The sequence below is a fragment of the Lepidochelys olivacea genome (genome assembly GCF_965140295.1).
Source record: "Lepidochelys olivacea isolate rLepOli2 genome assembly, chromosome: 19".
Lineage (NCBI taxonomy): Eukaryota > Metazoa > Chordata > Testudines > Cheloniidae > Lepidochelys > Lepidochelys olivacea.
In genome coordinates this window covers 15056200-15081129 of record NC_140429.1, presented here as the reverse complement: position 1 = coordinate 15081129, position 24930 = coordinate 15056200, and the positions used below count along the sequence as shown (strand labels likewise).

The following is a 24930-nucleotide window of genomic DNA, read 5'->3' as shown; positions in this document are numbered from 1 at the left end:
GTCATGCCCCTGAATCCAGCAAGGAATGAGCTCATAAAACACCCTCTGAGATGATCCCCAAACACAGCTGATCCCTAAAGGGAATTAAGTGCCCAACTGCCAGTTTAGGCACCTAAACCCAAAATATAGATCCCGAGAGCCCCTGTTCAGCTGCTGCCTAGCCCTGTAGGCACCTAAATTCCTACGGTGCTCTGGAAACTACGCTAGTTCTCTAGAACTGCAGAGAAGGTAAATGACTTGCTACTGCTCCCAGCTGTGTCTGTTTTACTTTAGTCCAAGGGGTAGATGTTCCATGGACCCATGTGCTGGGTAAAAACATGAGAGGAATGCACGCTTGGAAAACAAAGCTGGCTATTTATTAGGAGAACAGTTTACAGAGATGTTGCAACTGCAGCCAGCATTCCAGCCATGTGCACACAGACTGGCTTCCTGGTGCCTCCTCCAAAGTCTTCCATCTGGCAACCCATGCTCCTCCTTTATAAGACCCGTACAGGTTGTGAGAGCAGACACCTGAGTGGTTAGAACTGCAGATCCTGGCTTCTAGTCCTGGTTCTGGTGTGATTCATCTAATAATTGTGTCTGCATCCCTGGATTCATTATATGCTTGTTCACGGTGCAAGCTTTTTGCCTTGTACAAAGTTGAGCATATACATAATAAAGTATAATAATTCAGAAAAAGAAAAGGAGTACTTGTGGCACCTTAGAGACTAACAAATTTATCTGAGCATAAGCATTCAGTGCATCCGATGAAGTGAGCTATAGCTCACGAAAGCTCATGCTCAAATAAATTTGTTAGTCTCTAGGTGCCACAAGTTCTCCTGTTCTTTTTGCGAGTACAGACTAACACGGCTGCTATTCTGAAACCTATAATAATTCAGAAATCAGAGCCTCCTGCTGCAAACAGTCTCCCAGTTGTTAAAATGTTGGTGTTCACCCTTCACAGCCAGAGTCTCAGCAGCCATGCAGATTCCTAGACCAAGCAGTGCTGCTGTCAATCACTGGGAAATAAGCTGCTGTTGGTAAAGCACCTGGGTGTGCGTTGTTCTTAATTCTTCTTTCTTTCCTAGAGACTTTGGGCATCTGAGAAGGGTTGTCACTCAGGAAATATGGGCTGTTCTGGAGTCTGTCCAAACCTGACATTGATCCTAAAAGCAACGCACTGTGAGGTTTGAAAGCGGCCATTATCCTTCTCTGCAGTTTCCTTGCTTGTCACAGCCTCTGCACCTCCAAGTTCCTCTGCAGGCTGGAAGCAAGACAATCTCAAACAGGCTGTTTCTGTTTCATTTTCTGCCCTAGGCACAGGGGGCAGCTCTGGAAATCTCATGAGAGGCTGTTTCAAACCCCGCACTGCAGATTCCAGAGGAGAGTTTGACTGTACAGATGGGCGGAAGGAGGGTGTGATGGCTAACATATAAGCAGGCTTGGCAGAATGTGATTTTTATTTTGGTATAATTTTGACAGATAATGTCAATGTTTATATTTAAGCTTTTTTAAAATTACTTTTATTGATTTTTAAATTTTCACAGTTGCAGAAAATTCTGCTGGGGTGGCCAGGCTACATTTAATGTCAGACGAGATTCAAAGAGTTAGAGCTTTATAACTGTTAAAACACGAACAGGCAACATTGCATGTCAAAATATATGCTGTAAATATCCTTAAATCAAACGGACTGTGTTTTCAAGAAGTATTTGTCTTACTTTGCCTCTTTGTATATTTTGATTATTATGGATGGAAATATTTGTTCTTCGCTTTGTGGCTGCACGGTGAAATCGACGTTAACTGACATAGTGTCATAGCACACTATAACTGAACAATTACTTACCTTCTCATTTTGACCATGTAATTATAAAATAAATCAAGTGGAATATAAACATTGTACTTACATTTCAGTGTACGGTAGATAGAGCAGTATAAACAAGTCGTTGGCTGTATGAAATTTTGGTTTGTACTGGCTTCGTTAATGCTTTTTATGGAGCCTGTTGTAAAACTAGGCAAATCTCTAGATGAGTTGCTGTACCCCCTGGAAGAGCTCTGTGTACCCTGGTTGAGAACCACTGGTCTAGGTTTACTTAATCCTGCCTCTGCGTGGGGGGCTGGACTAGATGACCTCTTGAGGTCCCTTCCAGCCCTACATTTCTATGATTCTATGCAATCATGTCACTGCTCTGTGCCTCAGCTTCCCCAGCTGTGAATTGAGGATAATGCCTACCTCACAAGGGTGCTGTAAAGAATGGCTGTAAGCACACTGAGGTCCTCAGAGGAAGGGGACAATGATGTTCTTTTGAAGATAGTTTTCTGGTGGTTGGCAGTGATGTTTCTACACTGACATCACTCAAGAGGCCCACAAGACTCCCTTGCATTGCAGCGCTGCATCAGAACGCAATGATGTCATGATGCTATGGCCAAGCCTCCTTGCATCCACTGCATCGTTCTGCACCAATGCAAGCCCAACAGGAGTTCATCCCCTTGAACATTCCTAGTGAGGCGGTGACCTCATGTCACCCTTATGAAGTCCTACCTTAGAACAGCAGCAACAAATCCCACTGGTTGCAGAGCCATCTTTAATTGACTATTCCTGGCCGGTCTTTTAGCCCAGTGTTTTGCAATTGCACCCCCTGGCCTCCCAAGGGAAGGGGGGCACCGTGGCAGCTCCAGGTTGCTGGTGCTGGAGTGTTTCAATCTGTTGTGCCAGTGAAATGGATCCAGGGTACAAGGATTGGTTTGCACGTGCCTTTCCTTGGTGGGGGTGGGCGGGGAGCTGGCCACGCTATGCATCAGTTCAGGAATTCCTGGAACAAGCTCTCCTTGTTTTGCTTTCCCATTCCAAGCACAAGTAGCCAGTGAGTCAATGGCTGGAGTTGCCTGGTCTGGTTCCAGTAAGCAGGGAATGAGTTTGACAAGAGGTCTGCCCATCTGGCTCTTGTTACTGGGAGGTTGGGGGGTCAAATGGATGGAATGTGACCTTATATGGAACTCTGGAGTCTCTAATAACTAAGCTGCCAGGATCTTCCGCTAGCCAGCCATGCCTGCGGACAGTCACCCCTGTGCAGAGGGCCTGCACAAAGCAATTCTCGTGATTTTCTTGTGAGTCTCACGATAGTTAGTGTAAAAAAGCCCCTGCTCCGGGAGGCATGTGATTAGGTGAGAATCTCAGTGTTCATTTTAAGAAAGAAAAGTAAGTGTCTGGCTGTCAGGGTTGCAGAGAGGTGCTTAAACATGTGACCTGAGTGCACCTTGGAGACTGAGTGCACCAAGTAGCATAAAAAGAACCCAAAGGTATTATTTAAAAAAACAAAACAAGAAATCTGATGATCTTTAAGCCAAGCTCATGAGTTTTTGGAGCCTGATTCATGTTCTGTCAATGCTTGTGGTGAATAGTGCTGGCTCCGCAGAGAGGGAGCTGGTGGGATGCAGAGAGGGAACTGGTGTCTGAGCCTTGGTCTCGGCCTCTGTACAGGGGTGAATCTCACCTGTCGACTTTTGAAGTGACTACCAGGGAAGCCTGGGAAATCTGCCTTGTGAAAAAAAGGGTACCTGGAGCCGCAGCTTGGCTTGGGGCTTTTCACCTCTCCAGGGCATTTCCAGAGCAGCTTCCATCCCATGATTGCAAAGTGTTTCCCCAACATTAATGAAGACTTATAACACACCGCGAAACTGGTCTCTCTTGTAGCACATGGCTAGTGAGTGTATGCACCACTGTCCTCTACTGGGTGGAAGTAGAACTTTTCCGCTATGTGCCATAAGCCCTGTACTGCTACAAGCTGATGAGGATTTTTGTTTAGTCCAACCATCAGGGGCCTGGACTTACAGAGCAGGCGGACTGAATTTTATTCCTGCAATCCCTGTGGAGTTTTAAGTGGCCATAGCATGCAGAGAAATTCCTTGAGAGCTATCAATTTATTACAATATTATTATTTGCATGATACAAAGGGGGAAACTGAGGCACAGAGACGCTAAGTGACTTGTCCAACTACACACGGCATGTCAATGTGCGGTGAGGTACAGAACTCAGCCGTTCTGACACTCCACCCCCGCTCTCAACCCTAGCCAGACAGTCCGTGAGCCAGGACACTTGCACATGGTCCCATTTCCCAGCCCCATCAATGGGAGCCATTCAGAGAGGCACCACTGGAGCCAGAGTTTTAACAAGACTGACGTATTACGTGGGCAGTTTTAATCAGCTTTAATGTACTGGAAGGTCAAGGTACAGGAGAGTTTCTAGCTCCCGTACAAAGACCCTTGATCTGGTCAGGAGAAACTGGCATCGTAATTGGACAGCCCACTCCTTTGCAGAAATCATTAACAATACCCTGCAGTAAAATGCTCCAGACAGCAGTGGAGACTTTTGATTACACCCTGCTGGCAGTTGACAGTGCTCTGCCCAACGGGATGGACAGAAACCCTCTCACCTGGAGCTAGATTTGGCACCATGACGGACCCCGTTCCAGGTACAGCAAGCGCCAGGAGTGGAGACAGGGGCTTGTCAGTCAATGAGCCCATTGTGGGCAAAGCCCCGCTGGCTGGGTCTCTGCTATGGCTGTTGGAAATCCAAATAAACTTTCCGTGTATGATTCTCGTGCGTCAGGCTGTGAAATCTGAACAGCCTGGCCCCCAAGTGCAAAGGGAGAGTCTTCGTGTGGCGGGGCCTGGGGCTCAGATCTTTACTCAGGGGCTTTGACTCCGAATGGCGCCCAATGAGAGAGAGAGAGAGAGAGAGAGAGAGAAGCCCATTTTCTCTGCAGTGTAGGTGTGCAGGGGATGTGTTTGTCTGCAGGAATCCCACCTTCTTGGACAGCTGTGAGCCAGGTTTCCTTCCCGTCGCTCTGGAAGTTTTCTTGATGTGCTGGATGCAATTGCAGAGCCCAATCCTGTTTGCAGCTCCCCTGGTCTTCAGTAGGCATGGAGGGTACTCAGCATCCAGTGGGATCGAGCTCTTGTTTTGGACAGGGGCTTCCAGAGTGAGGGAGTTAAATAATGCAAGTTATGACCAAAATATAACAAATGCGGGAGAGAGCAAGGGCAGGGCTGCACTTAAAACACTGCTTGGGCACTGCATGGGGGAAGCTCTCCCACCAACACGGCACTGTCTGCCCCGGCGGGTTAAGGTTGGTGTAACTACGTTGCTCAGGAGTGTGGGTTTTTTACACCCCTGAGCAACAGTTTTACTGACATAAGTCTGTAGTGTAGACCTGGCCAGAGAGAGAGACTAACAGCTGCAGGCAAGGGAGAAAGAAAGAGTTTTAGCTGAGCTGGGACAGGGGAAAAGATCCAGGGAGGCTGTTCCAAGGTGCAGGATTGCAGAGGAGAAGGCTGTTGCACCAGCCTTGGTGAGATTGCAGGGAGAAGCACAGGGGAGGCCAGATAAGCAGATGCAGTGAGAGGAGCAGAGGGTGCTTCTGTCAGAGACAGAGACCATGTAAAAATGTACCAGCAATTGCAGACCTGGTTGCTAAGACTGCATGTGCAAATAGCACATTTACCTGGGCAAGTAGCTATGTAGCTGTCTGACTGCAGGGGACGATGCCTGGTGTGCTCATGCGCTTACTGCAATCATGGCAGCTAGGCATGCAATTGCACAAACGCTTTTGCACATGGCCCTGCACTCTGAAAATCCAGCTCTAGAAGAGAATAACACGGACCCTCCCATAAGCTGTACAGCACTTTTCTGATTCTAGATGCCCTTTAAGGATATCTTTTAGTGGCAGACCCTTATTCTAAGCCCTACTGGCAAATGTGTCATTACCAATAAATCTGTGGCCGAGCGTGTTGGCTGATGGCAAGCAGAGACCCAGAGAAGCATAAAAATTTAGAGAGGGAGAAGGCCTATTAGGACGTCATCTTACCTACCTTGTCAACTGGACCCAGCACAGGCCTCCATCAAAGAGATGGATTCCTCCTTGATTGAATCAATCAAGGGGATGGATCGAAAGGCCCAGGAGCGCTACTGGGACCCTTAAATAGATGAAAGAAAAGAAAGGCCTGTAATATACACATGCGGGGTCCAGGACTCCCTAACACGTGGTCCACTCTGACCACTGACAGAGTGCAGGGCTTTGAGCTCTCACAGCAACGACGCCCAAGCACTTGACATTGGGTTTGTGACACTGCAGAGAGGGTGGCGGCTTCTTCTGGTGTGTGTGATGCCCCCAATGTGGTTCCCTTCCACTCAGACCTCGGAAGGGGCATTATTTTATGGACTAGCCAGGCTCTCTATCTGAGGTCCCTAGGTGCTATAAACCTCCCGCCAAGCCCTCACTTCTCTCCCACCAACGCGCTATCACCTTCCCCACTCTGCATCCTGTCACTTCCCCTGGGAAGGAGCTCCCTCCTTGCACTGGGCCTACACCACTGGAGCAGACTTCAAAGGGAAATTGACCGGCTTTGGTGAGTTTCCCTTTGCTGTGCACTGAGCACCTTCTGCTCGCCTGTACCAGCAGCAGAGAAAGGTGTCTGGGCTGGCCAGCTTCACTGTGCGTTTGTACAGCACCCTGGGACCTGGATTTTGCTCGGCGCCTCTGCTGTGATGTTCATAATAATCACTGAGTTTCCCTTTGTAAGTTAATAAATTTCAAAGCACATCTGCCTCCTCTCTCCCCCCTCAAAACTTCACATTCATTTTGCCTGTGCAGTTCTAGAGGGAGCTGTACAATTCAATCTTCCCTGCAGAGTGAAGTTCATTGAATAAGACTGAGTTCCTCTTTGAAAATAGCGCAGCAGGAGGAATTTCAAAACTCTGGGATTGTGTATTATTTGTGGAGCAAGGACAGTGTCTTCCTCTGCATTCGGAAAGTGCCTGGAACATTTTGGACACTACTGCAATAAATAATGAATGATGATAATATTTCAGAGCATTAATATCTCCAGAGACAGAGGATCTAGGCCCAAACAGAGACCTTGGGTCACATGTTTAAAAGTGCTTAAGTGACTTAGGATCCCAAACCCCATTTTTAGGCACTTAAGAGCTTAAATCCCATTGACTTTCAATAGGAGTTAGGATCCTAAGTGTCATTTTTGAAGATGGGGCTTATGATCCTAAATCACATAGGTACTTTGGGAAATTTTACCCCTTGTTACAAGGCCCCGCAGTGACATATGGGCAGCAGCCTGCAGCTCCTAACAGTCTCAGAGGGGGTTGTGTGCATCCAGAACACATGGGCTGTAGGTGAGTGGCAGTGGAGTCCAATGGGTAGGACACTGGACATGGCCCCACAGTTCCTGGGCTCTATTTCCAGCTCATTCTGCTCCTCCTCCCACCCTTTGTCTATTGCAGTGTATTAATCTTCAGCTGGGGGAGTGTTTCTAACTCTGTGTGCGAGCAGCGCCTAACACAGTGGAGCCCTGATCTGAGGTGGGGTCTTTGTGTGACAATAGAATGCTGCTCCTAGTAAGTTCCCTACATGACTCTCTCTCTTCTGCTTGATTCCAGGCACAGCGCTGGCGTAATGAAAACTACGAGAGGCCGGTGGACCTGGAAGGGTCAGGGGATGACGACCCCTTTGCGGATGATGAAATTGATGATCTCTACTCGGGGTCTGGCTCGGGATGTAAGTATAGAGTAAAGGCCCCTAGGGGAGGGGATCAGATAAGAGATCCCTGGCTGAATCCTGGGAGTCTGCTGTTGCCTTCAACGCTCGGCCTATGAGGTGACTAGAGCATCAAGAGTGTCCTTTGTTCTGTGCCAGAGAAGGGAGTAAATTACACCTCACCCATCCCCGGTGGAGAACACTGGTCCTCCAACCTACATCGGTTTGGGCACTTGCCCTCTCCCAGCCCCAGGGGGATTGTTTCTGCAGGGCGAGGTTCCCCTGCTGACAGCAGCTCTTGGGAGTTCTGTGCCTGGCCTTCGCAAACAGGCTCTGCGACGTTTGCAGGTTACACGTGTCAGTATTACATGAAAATGGGCTCTGCCTTTGTGATGCATGGAAATGTGCGTCAGGGTGTCTGGAGTGGCTCACGACTGTGGGTACCAGCCTCAGGGCTGGCTGTTACAAACCAGGGCACAAACCCCAGGCTGGCGGTGAGCAATCTACTCAGATGCTCCCCACCCAAGTATCAAGTGTGAACTCCTCATGCCCTATAACAGCCTTATCATGGAGTCACAGACAGTCCCCTTGGGCGCTCTGATCTGTCTTGCCACCCAGGCAAACTGTGACAGATGGTCTCTTACACCAAAAATCACAATATTCAGCTTACTCCCAGTCCCAAAGGACTGGGTACTTACCGCAGGTCAATTGCACTCAGATCTCAAACCAAAGACAAGGTTTGTAGCCAATCCTATGATAAACTAGCAAAAGATTTATTGACTAACAAAAATAAATGAGAGTTATTTACAAGGTTAAAACAGGTAAACATAGACACACAAATGGGTTACAGTTTGAGGTTCTAAAAGGTAATCAAAGCTTGTATATAAGCAAGCTCTATTTGTCCCTTAGGGCTAACCCAGGCCAAGCCTGAGGATCTTTTGCTTATGCTTAGTCATCCTTGCCCCTCAGAGTCCAAGCAGCGTACAGATGCAGTTCCTTCCCATCAGGGATTTTTATTCCCTTCCCCCAGAGTCCACGCTGATGGGACAAGTTCTCTCGCACGCCTCATCTTCATGGTGTGAGGGGAGCCATCAACAACGTCTTTTCTCCTCAGATGTTCTACAATGGCTCATTTAGTTCCCATGGGCCTTCTTGTGGGCAAGACCTGCCACCTTCTGTGTAAACTAGTATTTCACACTCGGTAATGCTTCTCTCCTGGCTGAGGGGTTGGTTTCCAGTTTCTGGGCAAACATTTTTATAGTTGTAGAGCAAACACTTCAACATTACCTTCGAGCATGGGATACCGATCTGATCAGTGAGATTAATGCAGGGAGCAATTTACAAGCATTCCTTAAAGTCCAAACACTAGGCACGTCTCTATGAAGCTAATCCCTGTTTTAGCAATACTAACGCCAGACTGGTTTCCAGCTCTGCATTTGGCAGTGTTGAGTGAGGCCTAGGGGCCTTGGCACAAGCTGGCACCTGGTCTGCCAGCGTCACAGTGTGCACCCTTCTCCTCTCGAGAGCTGGCGCACAGATCCCCTTAGCCGCTGCTGTAGGGCAGCAGCCCCAAACCCAGGGCATGCTGGACACCCCAATCCCAGTTCTGTGGCTCGTGACTTCTTGGGGAAATCCCTTCTTGCTTCTCCCAGGGCCATGACTCTGCCAGGGAGCAGCACGTTCACAGCCTCGCTTTTGCCTCTGTTGTAGATTTTGAGCAGGAGTCTGGGATCGAGACAGCGGTGAGGCTCCGCACGGACACTTCCATCACGCTCCCCACCACCCCAGCCGTGCTGCCTGTCACATCCATGCAGCCCGTGGCAACGCCCTTTGAAATGTTACCGGCCGAAGAAACGACCCCTGAGCAGGCGACCAGCGTCCTGTATATCCCCAGGGTGACAGAGGCCCCTGTGATTCCAGGCTGGAAAGCAACTACCACCGGTGCCGCAGCCAGTGACACCCCGCCACCCGCAACGGCTGCTGCTGCTGCCAGCCCCACCGCTCCCACTGCCAAGCCAGCAACCGTCCGGAGGATCCTGCCCCCCTTCGTCACGACGATGGCCACAACGCGGGCCACCACTCTGGAAATGCCGACCGCATCTGTGACGGAAGCCAGCACGGTCACGGAGCCTGCCACGTCCCGGCTTGTCACCTCCAGCACTGCCAGGCCCAGAGCCAGCCCAAAGTCGAGCACCTCCAGGACCATGGCCGTCACAGAGAAGAGCACTGTCTTGCCACCGCCGGCTGCTACTTTGGCCCCCACGGACGCACCCCAGGTATGGGACAAGGGCATATCTACCCTGGGTCACTGAAGGGCTGGAACCCTCTGCCCGCCCCCAGGCTTGAGAGTCCAGGCTCTGGCCTGAGCTGCAACGTCACAGCAATGGCCACACAGCTCTGAGCACTGCGCGAGCGAGAGGGTTGGGGAGGGTGAAAACTTGGATCTACATAAGAACATAGAAACAGCCAGACTGGGTCAGACCAAAGGTCCATCCAGCCCAGTATCCTGTCTACCAACAGTGGCCAATGGCAGGTGCCCTAGAGGGAATGAAAGAACAGGTAATCATCAGTGATCCATCCCCTGTAGCCCACTCCCAGCGTCGGGCAAACAGAGGCTAGGGACACCATTCCTGCCCATCCTGGCTAACAGCCGTTGATGGACCTATCCTCCAGGAACTTATCTAGTTCTTTTTCTCTGAGTCATTTCCTGCCAGACAGAGGAGGGCACACCAGAGGGAGCTCTCAGAAGAACAAAAACTGGGGAGCCGTAAGGATCAGAACTTAGGAGGCGAAAGACCCCTGAGTGGAGACAGGCTAAGCAACGGCCTCGGAGGGGGTGGGGAGCATAGTGCTCCGTGGGTGTCCGGTTGTGCAGGGAACGAGGAGAGGGGAGAACGGGTTAGGACAGCACAAGAGGGCACAGCCGGGTAATGGGGTGGCACAGAGTGCGTAGCAGGTGACTTCCTGAGGCTGAGATCTGCTCGTGTCCTCACTGCTCGAGTCTTTTGAATCGCACCCCCACTTAGACTGGTCCAACTTTCAAGTGTAGACAAGGCCTCGGACTCCTTCAGTGCTACGTGCTAGTGACATGCTGGAAGGCGGTGTGGGGCCCTTTGCTGGACATAATGCTTCCCATGCCTGAAGCCATGTCACTCACAGCCAGCAGGGTGGTTGACCCAGATGGGGTCAGGACAAGGGGTTCCAGCTCAGAGCTCTGATCACAAATCCAAGGTGACCTTGTGGGGAAATGAGGGGGCGGGGGCCTGGTCTACACACACTGTTTCCACTGTTTACCTGAACAGTCTGTTGGGTAGGGAGTGATTACTGACATAGCTCCATTGGTACAACCCAAGTATGGCTGCAGGTGTGTTGGTGCCTTATGGTGGTATAGCTTATCCATGCTGGAAGTGGATCGGGAACAGCTCCCGGGGACTCGTATCACTGCATTCATGCTAGGGGGGCGATGCTGCCTTTAGTATCCTGGGACAGTTCAAGTGGCGAAACTATGGGCCAAGTCCTTAAGCAAAGCAGCAAGGGATGCGGGTGTTGGCTGGGCCTTGTGCGCAGGGGAGGCTTTGGAAAGACAAAGCCGGGAAAGGTGGGATCGGATCGGATCCTGCAACTGCCACTTTCCACCCTGAGTGCTGGCATTTTCAAAGCCCAGCTCCCCCGGGCTCCTTTGAACATCCCGGCCGTGATGTATGAATGGGACGAGCGCCGCCGTCCTTGCTCCTTGAGAGGCACAAAGCTGCATTGGTCAGAAACTGCTTCACAATATTGAAATAATAATGAAAATCCCCTGAGCATCCCATCCTCTTATCCCTCCAGCCGCTTAATCCCTCTCCCCGGTGTGTTCACTGTCTGTTTTAGGAGGAGAAGGGGCTTTGCTGAGGGATTCAGCAATATTAATATTTCCCGGGGGGGGCGACAATCAATGTCGGGATGGTCTTGGTGGGTTTTTTTACTGACTTGAAGGTTTAAGCCGAGTTGAATGAAGTGATGACCTAGCAGGACGTGGACAGAGCTGTGTGGGGTGTAGGATTCTTCTCACACCCAGGCCCGTCAACGGGGGAGCAAAGGGGGCAATTGCCCAGGGGCCTGGGTGATTTAAAAGGGCCCGGAGGCCCCCGGCTGCCGCTTTTGACTGCTCTGCCCTGGGGCCCGGAATCGCTGTCAGTGGGCCTGCTCATGCCTTCCACCCCCACCTCCCGCACCTTCCATCTCTGCCTTTGCTTCTCATCCCTAATTGTTTCTTGGTACATCTCTAATTCCCAGGCCGGGCTCCTAAATTGCCTCGTTCCTTTATTGGTTTGTTTCCGGGATGCATGGGGCTGTGCAGACCATAGCTGTGAGTGGCCGAGTTTGGGGTGGAAATGCTCTTGACAGAAGTAAAGAGAGAATGCAGGGCCCTGCACAGGGCTGTTCTGTCCTTTCTCATTGGGCATTACTTTTAGTGCTGACGGCTCAGAAATCTGGGTCTGTCTCAGCCTGTCTTGGGAGCCATCCCACTAAAACAGCTCTCAGTCTGGCTCTTTGTGTGGACTGCCCTGTGGTTTCTGATGAGCTGTGGGTGATGGAGGGAGGAGCTCCCTGGTCCAGCCTGTGCCCATCCCATTGAGGGTGTTGAAGATCAGGGCAAGGACCTCGAATCTGTGCCAGTGCTGAAGAGGGCACCAGTGTAGCGATTGGTGGCCTGAGATATTCAGGCCACGCTGCAGCAAGTTGAGTCAGCTGGAGGCTGAAGGCCATTGTCTTCGTTCCTAGGCATGGTCTAGTTTTCAGGCCTGCAGATTGCCGCTAGGGCACGGAGTAGCAGCAATGAGGCTAGAAGCGCTGCAAAGCGCTGGGCTTGGAGAGCAGATGTCTTTTGTTTGGGGTGACCTCCAGGGGCAGGGCAAGACAAGCTGAGGTTTGTGTCAAGGGAAGGTCACTGTGGAGCAAGGGCAGATGGCTCCTGCCCATGTCCTCAGGTGCCTGAAACAACCTCAAGGATGGGGCTGGCTGTTTAATGATTGATCCAGAGACAGGTTCTCTCCATGGGGAGCAGGCAGGGCACAGATGGGTGATCTGAGAACAGCTCTGTAGCCACGGCAGTGGAAGCAGTTGAGAGGAAGGCTGGCTTTATGGTCAGACGCTCCGGGTTCGGTTCCTGACTCTACCATAGACCCCCTGCGTGGCCAGGGACATGTCCCTCCATCCCTTAGCTCCCCATCCGTATAAAGGAATAAAAATACTGCTTCCGTTTCCTGTCTTGTCTATTTAACCTGTAAGCTCTTTGGGGTAGGGCCGGCTGCTCACTGTGTGTATGCACAGAGCCTAGCACAATGGGGCCCTGGTCGCACTGGGGTCCCTGGATGCTGCTGTCAAACCAGCCCTGACTGAGTGTTGTTCTGTTGCTCTTGGTTGCTTCCAGATAGGAACATGCACACGCACCTTTTGAACACCAGACTAGCACAATGAGCGCTGTCTTGTCTTTGCCTTTGACTTGGGGGCAGCAGTGTAGCCTAGTAGATAGAGACATGGCCTCAGGAGAGCTAAGTTCAGTTCCTGACTCTGCCTCTTGCCTGTTGGGTGACTATAGGCAAGTCACTTCCCCTCTCTGTGCCTCACTGTCCCCACCTGAAGAATGGGGATAACAATACTGACCCGCCTTCTAAAGTGCTGTGCGATCTGCTCAGATCTGGGTCCAGACTTTGAACTCAGGCCCTGTTTTGCTTTTCTGCAAGCTGGCCTATCTGGTCCCATGGGAGTTGGGTGCCTAACCTGCTTAGGTGCTTTGGAAAAATCCGTCAGGCACCTATCTGCATCTTTAGACTCCTGAACACCTGTGTAAATCTGGCCTTGACAATCTAAGTGAGCTCCAATGACATAAGAACATAAGACCAGCCATACTGGGTCAGACCAAAGGTCCAGCTAGCCCAGTGTCCTGTTTTCCGACAGTGGCCAATGCCGGATACTTCAGAGGGAATGAACAGAACAGTGCAATTTATTGAGTGATCCACCCCTGTCATTCAGTCCCACCTTCTGGCTGTCAGAGGTTTAGGGACGCCCAGAGGAGGGGTGACCATCTTGGCTAATAGCCATTGATGGACCTGTCCTCCATGAATTTATCTAATTCTTTTTCAAATCCAGTTATACTTTTGGCCTTCACAACATCCCCTGGCAATGAGTTCCACAGGCTGATTGTGCGTTATGTGAGGAAGTACTTCCTTATATTTGTTTTAAACCTGCTGCCTATTAACTTCATTGGGTCATTGTGTTATGTGAAGGGGTAAATTAACACTTCCTGATTCACTTTCTCCACCCCAGTCATGATTTTATAGACCTCGATCATATCCCCCCCATTAGCCGTCTCCTTTGGAACCGGAACAGTCTTTTTAATCTCTCCTCATATAGAAGTTGTTCCATACTCCTAAATCTTCTCTGTGCTTTTCTAATTCTAATTAGGGCTGTCAAACGATTAAAAAAATTAATCGTGATTAATTGTGCGATTAAAAAAGGTAAACAATAATAGAATACCATTTATTTAAATAAATGTGGGATGTTTCCCACATTTTCAAATACACTGATTTCAATTACAACACAGAATACAAAGTGCACAGTGCTCACTTCATATTTATTTTTGATTACAAATATTTGCACTGTAAAAAACAAAAGATCAATTCACCTAATACAAGTACTGCAGTGAAATCTCTTTATCATGAAAGTTGAACTTACAAATGTACAATTATGTACAAAAAAAACTGTATTCAAAAATAAAATAATGTAAGACTTTAGAGTCTAGAAGTCCACTCAGTCCTACTTCAGCCAATCACTCAGACAAGCAGGTTTGGTTACAATTTGCAGGAGATAATGCTACCTACTTCTTGTATGCAATGTCACCTGAAAGTGAGAACAGACGTTTGCATGACACTGTTGTAGCCAGCGTCGCGAGATATTTACATACCAGATGCCCTTCATGCTTCAAGCACCATTCCAGAGGACATGCGTCCATGTTGATGATGGGTTCTGCTTGATAACAATCCAAAGCAGAGCGACCCGACGCATGTTCATTTTCATCCTCTAAGTCAAATGCCACCAGCAGAAGGTTGATTTTCTTTTTTGGTGGTTCGGGTTCTGTAGTTTCGGCATCAGAGTGTTGCTCTTTTAAGATTTCTGAAAGCATGCTCCACACCTCGTGTCTCTCAGATTTGGAAGGCACTTCAGATTCTTAAATCTGGGGTCGAGTGCTGTAGCTATCTTTAGAAATCTGATATTAAAACCTTCTTTGTGTTTTGTCAAATCTGCATTGAAAGTGTTCTTAAAATGAACAAGTACATAAAAGGTTGTTACAAGAAGGAGGGAGAAAAAATTTTCTTCTTAACCACTGAGGATAGAACAAGAAGCAATGGACTTAAATTGCAGCAAGGAAAGTGTAGGTTGCACATCAGGAAAAGCTTCCTAACTGTCAGGGTGGTTAAGCACTGGAATAAACTGCCTAGGGAGCTTGTGGAATCTCCATCACTGGAGATTTTTAAGAGCAGGTTAGACAAATACCTGTCAGGGATGGTCTAGATAATACTTAGTTCTGCCATGAATGCAGGGGATTGGACTAGCTGACCTCTTGAGGTCCCTTCCAGTCCTATGATTGTATGATTCTATGTACTGGGTCATCATCCAACAGTGCTGTAACATTAAATATAGGGCAGAATGCAGGTAAAACAGAACAGGAGACATACAATTCTCCCCCAAGGAGTTGAGTCACAAATTTAATTAATGCATTATTTTTTAACACGCGTCATCAGCATAGAAGCACGTCCTCTGGAATGGTGGCCGAAGCATGAAAGGGCATATGAATGTTTAGCATATCTGGCATGTAAATACCTTGCAATGCCGGTTACAAAAGTCCCGTGAGAACACCTGTTCTCACTTTCAGGTGACATTGTAAATAAAAAGCAGGCAGCAGCATCTCCCGTAAATGTAAACAAACTTGTTTGTCTTAGAGATTGGCTGAACAAGAAATAGGGCTGAGTGGACTTGTAGGCTCTAAAGTTTTACATTGTTTTGTTTTTGAGTGCAGTTATGTAACAAAAAAAATCTACATTTGTAAGTTACACTTTCACGATAAAGAGATTGCACTCCAGTACTTGTCTGAAAAATAATAATTTCTTTTCTTTAGCATTTTTACAGTGCAAATATTTGTAATAAAAAATAATAATATCAAGTGAGCATTGTGCACTTTGTATTCTGAGTTGTAACTGAAATCAATATATTTGAAAATGTAGAAAAACAAAAATATTGTATGTATTTCAGTTGGTATTCTGTTGTTTAGCAGTGTGATGAATCGTGACTGCAGCCCTGAGCTGTCTGGCTCAAAGCTAGCCCCAGCAGCCATAGCAGTAAGGAGGCAGGAGCATGGGAGGCGGCCCTTTGACTATGTACCCGAGGCCCTGGGCAGGAGGGGCTAGCTCATGTAGCCAGCCATGCTGCAGTGTCTTCGCAGCTGTTGTTAATTGATCAAATTGACCAGCTGGATCAAAGCTAGCTCAGGTATGTCTACACCTAGTGCAGTCACACTCCCCATGGCAATGTAGACACACCCTTAGTGAGGGCAGCTCTCTGCCCCAAAGAGCTTACAATCTAAAAAGACAGAGTGGGAGGGTAACCAGAGGCACCAAGAAATGATGTGACTTGCCCCCTGGGCTCCTAGCCACATGCTCTGTCTGTGAGACAATGCTCCCCATGCAAAGGGATGAAAAAATCAATGTCCCTGCACAGATCCTGCATGGGTCTCGTGTGGTTTGCAGGAGGCAACGGATGTGTTTCCCTGCGTCTTTTACAAGTTCATCATGCAGTCTCCTGACCCTTCCCTGGCCAGTCAGAGCCTCACTGCTCTGCAATTATGCATTTGTGGTGCATTTCCTGCCCCTGGAGTCGCATAGGCGGTGGGTGTAATCCACTGAGCTCTCGGATCCAAAGGCCTGAAGGGTCTGTGTGAAGGAAGCGGTGACTGAGACGTGGAGTTATTTATCAAAACGAGTTCCCCTTTCTCCGCGTCGCTCCGGGCTCCCTCCAGCTGTCAGCTAATCTCTGTCACAAAAGGAGGCAGATGCATGGTCCTGGGAAGCCAGTGCGTCCCTAGGGCTTGTTTTAAAGGCAGCAGTGCAAAGGAGGGGATCCTGTGCTGCCCGCCGGCCTTGTCTAGCCCGAGAAGCAGCTGCGCTGCTCGGCAGGCCTGGAGACTGACTGTGGCAGGGCAGGTCCTGATAGTGAATACAGGGATCGCGGTAACTGGGGAGCCAGGCATCACTGCTGAGGAGGGGAGGCTGCTAGCTCAAGGGGGCTGGCTCTGTAGCAGCTCAGCTAATGGAACTTCAGCAGGATCGGGTCCACAGGGAGCTGGCAGGTAGGTTGGCATGTGGGGAGCTGCTGGGTAGGTTGGCCTGCAGTAATCAGGCCCGCAGGAAGCTGGCGGGTCGGTTGGCCTGTGGGGTCGGACCTGCAGGGACCTGGCAGGTAGGTTGGCCTGTGGGGATCGGGCCCACAAGATTGGGCCCTCGGGGAGCTGGCAGGTAGGTTGGCATGTGGGGAGCTGCTGAATAGGTTGGCCTACGGGGATTGGGCCCACAGGGAGCTGGCGGGTCGGTTGGCCTGTGGGGATTGGGCCCGCAGGCAGCTGGCGGGTAGGTTGGCCTGCAGATGGAAAGGACTTCAATAGTTCAGACATAGGTGAGAGGTTTTTCAGGAGTGGGTTGGTAAGATTCTGTGGCCTGCGTTGTGCAGAAGGTCAGATTAAATGATCATAATGGTCCCTTCTGACCTTAATATCTATGAATCTATGAAAGCAAAACAGGCCCAGATGCAGATTCTGGCTCTGGTTGGGAGCTGCCCTGTAGCTGAGGGATGTTGGGGTCAGGTGGGCAGCAGGGTGTTGGGGCCCCAACACCATCCCCAGCAAAGACGAGCTTGTGACTCCAGCTCATCTGCCAGTAGCTCTGGGGCCAGGCTGTAAGCGTGGCTGAAGGGAGACAGGGAAGAGGCCCCTTGGTTCATAGAATATCAGGGTTGTAAGGGACCTCAGGAGGTCATCTAGTCCAACCCCCTGCTCAAAGCAGGACCAATCCCCAATTTTTGCCCCAGATCCCTAAATGGATTGAACTCACAAGCCTGGGTTTAGCAGGCCAATGCTCAAACCACTGAGCTATCCCTCCCCGCTTGGGGCAGAGCACAGGATTGTACCCAGGCTGGGGAGCTTCCTGGTGTCCTCAAACTCTTGAATTTTGTTGTGACAGATGCTAGCCCGTGAGGACAGACCCTCCTGACGATGTCTGTTCATTGGGCTTACTGAGCCCTGCAGTTCGCAGGGCCCTGTCTCCAGCACAAAGGCAGAATCAGGGGCACTTAGGGTTAGAGACTCAGTGACCCCACTGGGGAAAACCACCAGGAGTGGATCCAAAACCACACCTGCCTCTCTGCCTTTGGAATCTATCTCTGCAGGCTCTGGAGCGTGTGAAGACCAAGGGCCAGACCTACTGCCGGAGCTGAACGAATCATTGACTTCTCAGTTCAGTGGCCAAAACCAAAAAATCATTTTGGGTCGAACAAAACATTTTGTTCCATTTCATTTTATTTGAAATTAACGTTTATTTTATTTTTTGTTTTTTCCATTTCCTTTGTGGGTGTTCCCTCCTCCCCCTTTTTGTTGTTGTTGGTTTGTTTTTAAATAGATCTAGCTAAATTTTGAAACAAACCGTTCTTCTCATGCACCAGCAGGTTGCCCCAGGCCCTGCGCCGTGCACACAGAGGGGAGGAGGTGACAAGAGTAATGAATAGAGCCAGTCTGAATGATTGAACTGCAACATTTTCCCAAAGTCAAAAATGAAAAAAATATGCAAGAAAATGGCATTTTCAACAACATTTTTGGGTGTCAAATTCCAGACAGAAACAAAACTGTTGTTACATTTGGTTTCAAATTGCAAATTTTGCTTTGGTTTTTCAAAAATGTTCAAAATTTTGAAATTTCAATTTTGGCTTTTTCCCCAACACATGCCTAGAGGCATCCCCCGCCCCTCCCCTTTCTAGACACTGCAGCTTTTCAGAAAGTCTCCAGCTTTGAATGAATTTCAGCACTTTTTTCCCTTTTGCCACTCAGTTGCTTTTGCAAGTTGGAGAAGTTGTGAAAAATGACAGGGGGGAAAAAGAAGGAAAATAAGAAACCCGAGACATAAATCATTGTGTTGTACTCAATGGCAACAAGGGGAAAATGGGAGTGTTTCAGAAAAAATATTTTGTGAAAAATGGCTGATTTCAAACCCCATGAAATGGAAACAATTTTGGATCTTTGGCACCAAATTGTCTTTCTGTTTTTCAATCGGCTCTCGGCCAGAAAGTCAAGTGATGATAAATCCTAGTGCTCTGGAGAAGCTGGGATCCAAGATTTCAGTTCGGTCCATTATGAAGATGAGTTTTGTGCAAGATTCACTTCCAGATTTTGGTCTGGGATTTTGAGCAGCTGTAAAATGCTCAGGGGTATTGAGGATGGGAGGAGGCGAGGTTTGGTTCAGGCCAACCTGGTTTTAAAGGCTGGGTGCTTATGGTGTCAACTAAGATAGAATCATAGAACTGGAAGGGACCTCGAGAGGTCATCTAGTCCAGTCCCCTGCACTCAAGGCAGCACTAAGTATTATCTAGACCATCCCTGGCAGGTGTTTGTCCAACCTGCTCTTAAAAATCCCAAAGGATGGGGATGTCTAATGCTCCTTGCAATCTGGCAGGACATTTCAAGGAAGCTGTCAGATGGGCTGGACTGACCTAGCTACTCAGCCTCAGCCCTCCTGACTCAGCCTGCCCCCAGGTGGTACCACAATGCAATAGCTGCCTTGGGTCCCAAAGTCTCTCTCGCTGCATCGGACGGGGGCGGGAATGGAGCTGGGGAGATCTGGCAGGGGAAGGGCGGAGTGAAGCTCAAAGCAGTTCCTCCTCATGCTTTCTCCTCCAAGCCTTTGGATGACTGACTCTCTTTCCTCCTCTGTCTCGTTCCTTTCCCCAGACCGAGCCGCTGGATGTGACTGTGTCCACGGCCCTTGACAACGAGCTGGAGGTACCTGTCAGCGGAGGGCCCAGCGGGGACTTCGAAATCCGCGAGGAGGAAGACACGACTCAGCCAGAGCTCAATAACGAAGTGATCGCCGCGGTTACCCTGGCAGCAGGGCCGGGGCTGGGGAAGAATGCAGAGCCCGGCCTCATAGACAATGCGATAGACTCTGGGAACTCGGCTGCACAGCTGCCCCAGAAAAACATCCTGGAGAGGAAAGAAGTGCTAATAGGTGAGGCCTGGCGTTCTGATGCTGACGGGGTAACTGCAGCTGGAGAGGGGCAGTCTCCTGGGAGTTCGAAACCTCTGCAAAAGGCCTTAGTGACCCCTCCCCACCCTGAACTCCACCCAGTTGACTGGGAGGCGGGTGGGGGCAGAAAGGGAGGTAGGCAAATAAAAAGGCCCCCAAATTATTATTGTTAAATCTCTCTGGGGGGTTTCATTGGTGGTTTTTGGATGCCTGGGGGTCAGCCATGCTGTTGGTGGCCAGGAGACCCTGTTGTCCCGCTCACTGACTGGCTTTTTCCTTTGCTGTCTGTTGCAGCTGTCATCGTGGGCGGCGTGGTCGGGGCGCTCTTTGCTGCCTTTCTGGTCATGCTACTCATCTACCGGATGAAGAAGAAGGACGAGGGGAGCTACACACTGGAGGAGCCAAAGCAGGCGAACGTCACATACCAAAAGCCCGACAAGCAGGAGGAGTTCTATGCATAAAAAGAGCCCAGAGTGCCTCTCTCTCAGTTCAACTTCCCTCTGTCCCCACCCTTCCCCATCCAATCTCTCTCTCTCTCTCTCTCTCTCTCTTTCTGATGGGACTGTGAGTTGAACAAACAAACAAACACTATAATAAAAAGAAAAAAAACATCTTCAGTTAAAAAATATACAAATAAAAGTGTCACCGATTTCAAACGAATACCGTAACCTTTCTCCAGCGGACACAGCGTTTGCAGGGGACAGCAAGTGTGAGGAGCGAACGGGCAGCCAACTTTCAGTGCCTATGCGATCACTCCTCAGATGAGAGCATGCTTGGGTGGTCTTTTCCTGATGATGGTTGGAGTTTCCTGGGTGTACCAAACAACATGACTGACTCTGAGATCTGAACACCTGTTACCAGAATCCGGGTAGGGGTGGGAATTTGGGGAGAGGGAGGGGTTTCTTTCTTTTTGTTGGGTTGGGGTTGGTTTCTTACTGGGAATCGCTGCTCCATGGCTCTGTTTGGAAAGAGGATGTGACTGTCAAATACAGTGTCAAGCCTTGAAAAAGCACAATGAGATGAAACATCTAATGCTGCGGTTTGCTCTCGGAATGAAAAGTGGCCAGTGGGCTGGAGCGGAGCTTTTCGATCACCTCCTCAGAGAGTTCACCTAGCTGCAGGGAGCCACAGTTTGCAGTTGTGTGGGGCTCCCTTCCTGACACTGCTTCACTTCATTGCATTGCTGTGCACAGCCAGAGACCACCATGTTTTGTGGGCTGACCAGGGGCTTGGTTGACAGGGACCTTGCTTTGGCTGGGTTTTCACTGTGACGAATAAAACGCAGCTTGTGCAGTATACCCTGCTCTTTGCAGACAACCCACACTCACGTTTTTAAGGGAAACAGGACGTTGGGGGAGGGGGGATTGACAAGAACAAACAACAAAAGGCTAAAAGGTCATCTGTGTTCCTTTGAATGTGATAATATCTCACAAACCTCATCAAGCCACACTTCGCAGACGTTCTCCTCAGATGGTGTTTGGTGATAGCGCCTGTCAAATTACAGGAAATTAAGAAAATGAAGGAGACAACAGAGGTTTTCAAGGGTCACTGTCAGGTCAGTTTAGCTCGACGATGTATCATTTATTAAATCCAATGAAATGTTTCCATTATTTTTTTTTTAGTTTTTATTTTTAAAACTCCTGTCTAAACTTTACAGCCCTGCGCTAGGACTTGACTGACTTCCAATGGGCTTTGGATCAGCTTTGTCCAAAAGGGAAACCAACTAGAAGCAACCGTGAAACTGACTAATGTGTTTTGAATCATCTGAGGTGCGTTTAAGATGGAAAGGGAATAAGTGGCATGAGGGCCCAATCCAGAACCCAGGGATTGGGCCTGTAGGGTGGAACATTCAGTGAGAAATTTGAATTGGCCGGCTTTAATAATCTAAAGGGCTGTTCGTGATACAGTTAAGGAAACTGGGTTTTTAAAAAGATTATTTGGATCTTGACCATGTTCCTTTGAAGCCCTGACTTCACTATTGTATTTAATAATAAAAAAAACAAAACGATCGACATCCTGATGTCACCATTGGCACCATATGGGCATTTAGCTCAGGCAGGATAGACACAGGCATTGACATCCGGAGGTGCTTGGGTCAAGCCCCCAAAATAACCCATCCAAAGCTGTTGTTCCCCGTGGAACTCTCTCGTGGGTCAGTGAGGGCACACATGTAACTGGGAGCAGGATATGCCCTGCTATCTCACCTTCCTCTGGCCAGGGACCTCGTGGGCTCTTTTTAGTGGGCCGTGCTGGGGACTATCTGCTCATGGAACCGGAAAAGGTTTCAGCACAGCCCAGAGAACAAAGTGGCTCTGCCATGTGGATGGGAGAGGAGAATTATGGTCAAAGCAAACATCCGGTGATACCAGCTGGTATCTGGTGAAAGGCACAAGAATGACACCCTGGGCTTGGTTCTGATGTCACACCAGGGTAATTCCACTGATGTCAGCAGAGTTATTCCTGATTGATCCCAATGTAACTGACATCAGAATGAGGCTGCCAGTCATACGAAAGGGCCCCTCCAGGGCTCCCAGGATGTGAGCGCCAAATGTTTCAAGGTTTGGTGCAAATTTGGATGGAGGTTTGTTTTTTCTCACCAGCTTTAGGCTGAGATTTTTCAAAAGGGACTTTGATTTTGAGTGTCTTTATTTCAAGGTACTGTATTGACACCTTAAAGGGGGTCTAATTCTCAGGGAGTGGATTCTGAAAATCAAGCCCCTTAAAGGTATCTCAATTTGGACACCCCAAAAGCGGAGGCAACCAAAAACCATTAGTCCTCTTTGAAAGACATGGTCCTAATCTTTTGAGTATATATTAAAACCTCCAAGCTTAACTTTTTAAATGTTGCTTTACTCAGCTTCCTCATTAATCTGCTCCATTCTACTTTTTTTCCTTAATAGCCTGAAGTACTGTAATACAACTTTTTTTATTATTATCCACTGACGCTTTTACCTTTAGACCTCTCAGTTGGCATTAAGTTGTAATCCCGCTGCTTAACTCTTGTACAGGTTCGGAAGGGAGTAACGATGTCAAAATGTGAGTGTTAGAGCAGGCTGAAAAATCCTTCTTTCTCTTAAAAGAATTTAAAGTACAAAAAGACAAAAAAATAGTTATTTAAAACACTGATCAGAGTTGACCAATGTCTTAATTTATTGTCCAGTAGCTGCTGCTACCACTCTCTTTCTGTGTCTCTCTTGGACTGGAAGGTAGATGTGATCTCAAGGAGATTTTTATCTTGGCTTGTAGCATACCTTTTCTTAACAAAAAAAAATTAAAATCAGTCACCAATCGGCCCTTCCAACTGACTCAGCTATCCACAAGTGAAAGGGTAGCTGTAAGAATCAACAGCTAGGAATAAGCATTCCAGATGTGTTTGATGTCTTCTCTTCTGTGCATCGGCTGGGGGACTAGAAGTAACTATACCATGAATGTGACTTTCTGTATCTTAATTTGTTGGAGGAAATCATCCAAGAGTCAATAATCAAATGCTGCAAGGATTTGATCCACGGCCCACCAGAATACTAGGAAAGACTCCTGTTGATTTCAGTGGGATTAGGATTGTGGGACCCAATTGGAAGTCAATGGGAGTTGGAGGATTAACTCCACTGGGTGCTTTTGAAAATCCTGCTCTCAACACATGAAGAAATATGAGTTTCTCCTGGGGCTCCAGGGGGGGAAGGGGGAGGGGGGGGGGTTGGTGAGAACCTGGTGTGAGGCTTGATCAAAGGGAGGGAAGGGTGGAAAGCAGGTGATTTTCCCCAGCTGTTGTTCTGTAATGAAACAGGACATGTATTATGAAAATCAGCTCACGGTAGGTACCGTGTAAGGCAGCATCTTAACAAACCCTGGGCTTGTGTGGCTAGGGGACATGGTGCAAATCTTTGGTTACCTTCTCTGCTTCCCCCACTTGCGTCAGATGCTGATTGGTTTATAGGGCCTGATTCGGTGAGGTGGTGAGTGCCCTCAGCTCCAGTGGGCTCATAGTCAAGAAAGGAAGCCCAAAAATGGGATTTCAGTGATTCCACATCTGAAGTTCTGGCTCTGCGCCTGCTGCCTTATCCCATGACCTGCAGTACACAGCATGTCTTGATGATTGCCTGGAAAGCTTCAGCGAGCCCAGGATGCAGCTGCCCTCCAGCCCCAGGGGTACTGAATTCACTCTGAAATCTGACTCTGCAGTCACTCCCCCTTCAAACCCAGGTGGTTACAGTCTGTCACCCTGTTTTAACTGAACTTCTGACCCCTGGAACTTTCTTCTTCCAGGTGTCAGTCAAAGGCTGGACACTGCTAATGCATGGTGGAAGGTGCAGGTATTTGTCCTGGCTTGTGGTTTAACACCAGCTAGCCAATGGAAAGTCAGTTGGATGTAGCGTGTTTCCCAGCAGCAGCAGCATTGGCTTTTAGGGATCCCTTTTTGGGTAGCCCACATGCTAAGGTGATGGGCAGTCTTTAACCGTTGAAATCAGAGCTTAGCAGACAAGGCTTTGGCCACAGATGACTCCCTATCCCATAGCTGTATTGGCTTTGCGAGAGGTTTTCTGGGCGGTGAGCAGAGCAGAACCTGAGGTGATGTTGTGACTGCGGGCAGGAGTCCTGATGTAGAGAAGGGCTCAAATCAAAATGCTGGATTCCCCCCTGAACTTTGCAGGGGTTCTGATTCTGCATCCGCTTTGACGACTGACCCCTTGGACTACCCCAAACCTGGGGTCCGCACACATGGGAATTTAGGAGCATTCAGAATCCAAATCTGCAGCTGCAGTGGTGGAACTGGGGCTCAGGTGTGCTGAAAGCCTGGCCCAAATGTTGACAGAGATAGCTGGAATACTCCTGAAACCGGATCCAATGTTTCCTAGCCTCGCTGGCCCTGTCTGATCTCGGTGTCTCTGCAGTGAAGCCACTTCAGATTTATACTGATGTAAACACAAGCAGAATCTGGACCAGAGTCAATAATGGGCCCTGCTACAGGCTGCAGAGTTTCTTTGCACATTGACAGTTCCATACTCTGTTCTTCTGTTAGAATGACAAAGGTCCCGTATATGGTAACCTGCCTTGCTCAGTTTGAGCCTTTAGCTTTTGGTATAATT

At 48.9% G+C, this 24930-nt stretch overlaps 1 protein-coding gene across 1 annotated transcript in view; it reads left to right on the top strand.

The window, feature by feature from the left end:
* The window catches only part of SDC3 (syndecan 3), a 187402-nt gene extending 165953 nt beyond the window's left edge, over nt 1-21449 (top strand). Inside the window, exons 2-5 of the mRNA XM_084652213.1 lie at nt 7427-7544; nt 9234-9799; nt 19552-19828; nt 20141-21449. Coding sequence (XP_084508339.1) covers nt 7427-7544; nt 9234-9799; nt 19552-19828; nt 20141-20307 — 1128 coding nt within the window. The 3' untranslated portion in view covers nt 20308-21449. The remainder of the gene's footprint in view (nt 1-7426; nt 7545-9233; nt 9800-19551; nt 19829-20140) is intronic.
* The last annotated feature ends 3481 nt before the right edge of the window (nt 21450-24930 follow it).